Source organism: Pteropus alecto, unplaced genomic scaffold, assembly GCF_000325575.1.
Source record: "Pteropus alecto unplaced genomic scaffold, ASM32557v1 scaffold95, whole genome shotgun sequence".
NCBI classification, from domain to species: domain Eukaryota; kingdom Metazoa; phylum Chordata; class Mammalia; order Chiroptera; family Pteropodidae; genus Pteropus; species Pteropus alecto.
In genome coordinates this window covers 12,681,464-12,684,827 of record NW_006441071.1, presented here as the reverse complement: position 1 = coordinate 12,684,827, position 3,364 = coordinate 12,681,464, and the positions used below count along the sequence as shown (strand labels likewise).

The 3,364-nt window shown below is 38.8% G+C and overlaps 2 protein-coding genes across 11 annotated transcripts in view; one reads left to right on the top strand and one right to left on the bottom strand.

The window, feature by feature from the left end:
* PLPP6 (phospholipid phosphatase 6) overlaps positions 1-2,136 on the top strand; it is a 3,069-nt gene extending 933 nt beyond the window's left edge. The window contains 1 exon segment of the mRNA XM_025051478.1: positions 1-2,136. This exon segment is cut by the window's left edge and continues 28 nt beyond it. Within this exon segment, the coding sequence (XP_024907246.1) occupies positions 1-250 (250 nt within the window). The 3' untranslated portion in view covers positions 251-2,136.
* The window catches only part of SPATA6L (spermatogenesis associated 6 like), a 56,560-nt gene that overhangs the window by 43,478 nt on the left and 9,718 nt on the right, over positions 1-3,364 (bottom strand). For 8 of the 10 annotated variants that reach the window (XR_001517505.2, XM_025051472.1, XM_025051467.1 and 5 more), the window contains exon 2: positions 3,226-3,270. Coding sequence is in view for 4 of the 10 variants with exons in the window: in XM_025051467.1 (XP_024907235.1) it covers positions 3,226-3,264 (39 nt within the window). In the remaining 6 variants the exon portion in view is untranslated. Of the gene's footprint in view, positions 1-3,225; positions 3,356-3,364 lie in introns of those variants that run through there. The other 2 variants (XM_025051474.1, XM_025051470.1) reach the window with 2 other exon arrangements.

Sequence of the window (3,364 nt, the reverse complement as noted above, 5' to 3'; positions counted from 1 at the left end):
CCATGCCACCAGGGCCGCCCTGGTTTCGCGGTTCATCTTGAACCACCTGGTGCTGGCCATTCCACTGAGGGTACTGGTGGTACTGTGGGCCTTCGTATTAGGCCTCTCCAGGGTCATGCTGGGACGGCACAATGTCACTGATGTGGCTTTTGGCTTTTTTCTAGGCTACTTGCAGTACAGCATCGTGGACTATTGCTGGCTCTCACCACAGAATGCTCCAGTCCTCTTTGTACTGTGGAACCAACAGTAACACCATCTCATTCATTACGGCACCAGGAGATCTGAAGATTTCCACATGCAATCATACCAACATAAACCAGCAGCCATCCTGCTTGTCCCTCTTAGGACATTTCAGGCTTCCTTTGAGATTTCAGGTGTTCTACCATCTTGATGGGTTGCTAGGCTGGAGCACATGCTGCCATTACTGATCACAGACATATTACAGAAAGCAAAAAACTCTATTATGTATTTATTAAACAACTGTTTATATCTCCAGGAAAACTGCAAAGAAATCGAGCTGGGGTGATTATATTGTTGCTGTTTTTTAAAACGTTGACATCAGTAAAATTGTGTTTTGTAGTAATCCTATAAGGCAACATATCACTTGTAAATTGAACTTTGAAAAAGAAACCTGATCTTCATTCTGTACATATACCTGCAGATAAGCCACGTACTAATCCTAGTTCATTTCCTACGGTAGATTTTAAACAATTTTTTAAGACTAAGACATTGGTCCTCTTAATCCTGATTTTCTTGGTAAGCTTTTTTAGTTTATTGTTTCTTCCATCTTTGTGGACTGGGGTGATAAGAGATTATGGTGCATATCTTTCCCTCTAACTCCTCAAAAGATCTTTACATTTATATTTATTTCCCACTACTAACATTGCATTTTAGCTTTCAGAAAACAAGCCAAGAACTTAACGAAGAAGAAACACTTAAAGATAGGCATATCTATTGTCCCCATAGAAAAGGAAGGATGGGACTATGGCCTCATGCTTAATTCTGTTAAGACCCAATAGCATGGCCTGAGAGAAGGCAGAAAAGCTAAGCTGCTGAGGAGGTCAGAGGAAGTGAGAGTTTGGGGACAGGCTAACCATATATTTTGTCAATGGATCAGTATAGCAAGAAATGGGGCCTTGCTGCCCATCATCTCTACTGAATAAAGAAAATGCTCCTCTACTAAGGTAATAAAATGGGAAAGTAATGCATAAAGTTTTTCATATATACCAGAAGGATGACCTTGTATATTAGTTTTTCATATGAAATTCCGTTTCTCTGTTTATAGCACACTTTAGGTAACAGTATTTAATTTGAAGTTCATCAGGGGAGTCTGCTGCTATACCAGGCACAAAATGTAACTAACTCCTAAATTTCCATTTACATTGACCTTTACATTTAAAGCAGTTTATCCATGGTACCTCCCCAAATCACAAGACCAAAACCACCAAATTCAGGAAAGACCGAAAAGGGATATGCTCTAAATGCTGCTCTACTTGAAAATAAGAACCTTTAAATTACCTATGATACTGAGGTCTTCAGATAATCTTAATGACCAATTATTTTGACATTTATATATAGAAAGGGTTATTATGGCCTTTGGTGTGTCATATAGCAATGCACATAGGAATCTGAAGAATGGCTGCAATAAGTAGGCTCTGATTTGAAATGTTAACTCTGAGCAAGAGAGGCACAATGAAAAAGGAAGCTACTCTTCAAAATAAAATAATATTTGCATTCCCGCATCATCCTAAATACAGACTACCTCTTCACTTGCTGAATCAGCCAAGCTGTGAAGCTGTAAGTGGTTTGCTTTATTATTTAATCTTAGATCCTTTATTTTAATTGCAGCAATATTCAGGCCAGATATTTGGAAGCAAGATATTTCCTCTTGCAAGATCCACAAGTCTGAATCCTGGAGACTCAAAATTAGGCTTACCTTCTGGTTCCTGGTTATACTTCTGGAATTCCCTGTCTTAGTTGCTGGGGCCTGAGTTTGCTGGCTTATAAAACACAGATCAATTCACCCTGTTTTTGGAGCATCCTAAGTACTGTAGAGTAGAAAACTGATTTCACTATTAATTGTGTACTGAAGAATGTATTTTAAAAATCTAAATAAAATTAACCAATAACGTTGAATGAAGTGAGATGAAATTTGTTTAATTTTTGCCTTGATGAGGAGGAAGACTGATTTATCACTTCACTTCTCAAGAATTCCTTCACCTTATTGTACAACTTTGAGAGCTTGTAATTGATAAAGCCTAGTTCTATTTGCTATCAAAGTGGGACAAATCCAGGATATTCTCTTTATTTCGTAACTGCATGTATGACGAAAGCACAGCATTTGTCACTCATATGGAGGCTAACCAGATTTTCCATAGCCATAACCTGTTGCCATTTTTGCTTGTAATCATGGCCAGGAGAGTGGCCCCTACGGCTTGCAGACAAAGCTGCATGACAGTCTGTTACTAACTACAGATGGAAGGATTGGAAAATGGAAGCTGAAATAAAAGGAAGGACTGACCCCAAGCAGGAACAATGGAGTCACTGCCACAGCAACTCAAGCAGGATTCAGTGGATAATTACAAAACAGTTGTTGATTGATTTACTTTTTGGAAGTAGCAAGCCAGAGCTATTTCTAGAAGTAGGTTAAATAATATTTGTTTGTTTCATAGAAATGAAAAATTATCAGGAAGTGATGCAGCTTTTTGAAATTAAATTCTCTTTTTGTTTAAAAGTGGTTTTCTTGAAAGGAAGAAGGAAAGAAAAGAAAGAAAGAAAGAAAGAGAGAGAGAGAGAGAGAAAGAAAGAAAAGAAAGAAAGAAAGAAAGAAAAAGAAAGAAAGAAAGAAAGAAAGAAAGAAAGAAAGAAAGAAAGAAAGAAAAAGAAAGAAAGAAAAAACCTTTCACAAATCTTTACCCTGTAAAAAAAATCCTTCTTGGACTTAATGCAATGTTAGTTTAAAAGAATAGAAATTTTCGGGATAAAGCTGAGTAACAAGTTGGCTTTAGGGGGAAAAACAGTGAGGAGACGTTGAGCTGAATGAAAGGTCAGGAAGTCAGGGAAGACCAGTGTAGAGAAATCGTAGGAACACAAGTACGATTTGTTCCAAAAGAGAATGATGTGGTGAGGTGTGGAGGGGGTGGTGAAAACGACCCGGGACCATTTAAGAACTGAGGAAAGAGTCTGATTTGGGGCAAGGAGCGGGGAAGTTCGTCGATCTCTTACCGCGCGGATCTGCAGCTCCACCACTACCTCCAAAGGCATCGTTCCCTGCGTGGGCGAAAGGACCGGAATGAAGAGATCCTTTTGTGCTGAGCCTTGGACCGACTTTTCTTAGTTTAGCTCAATCTCTGGGGCAAAGGTT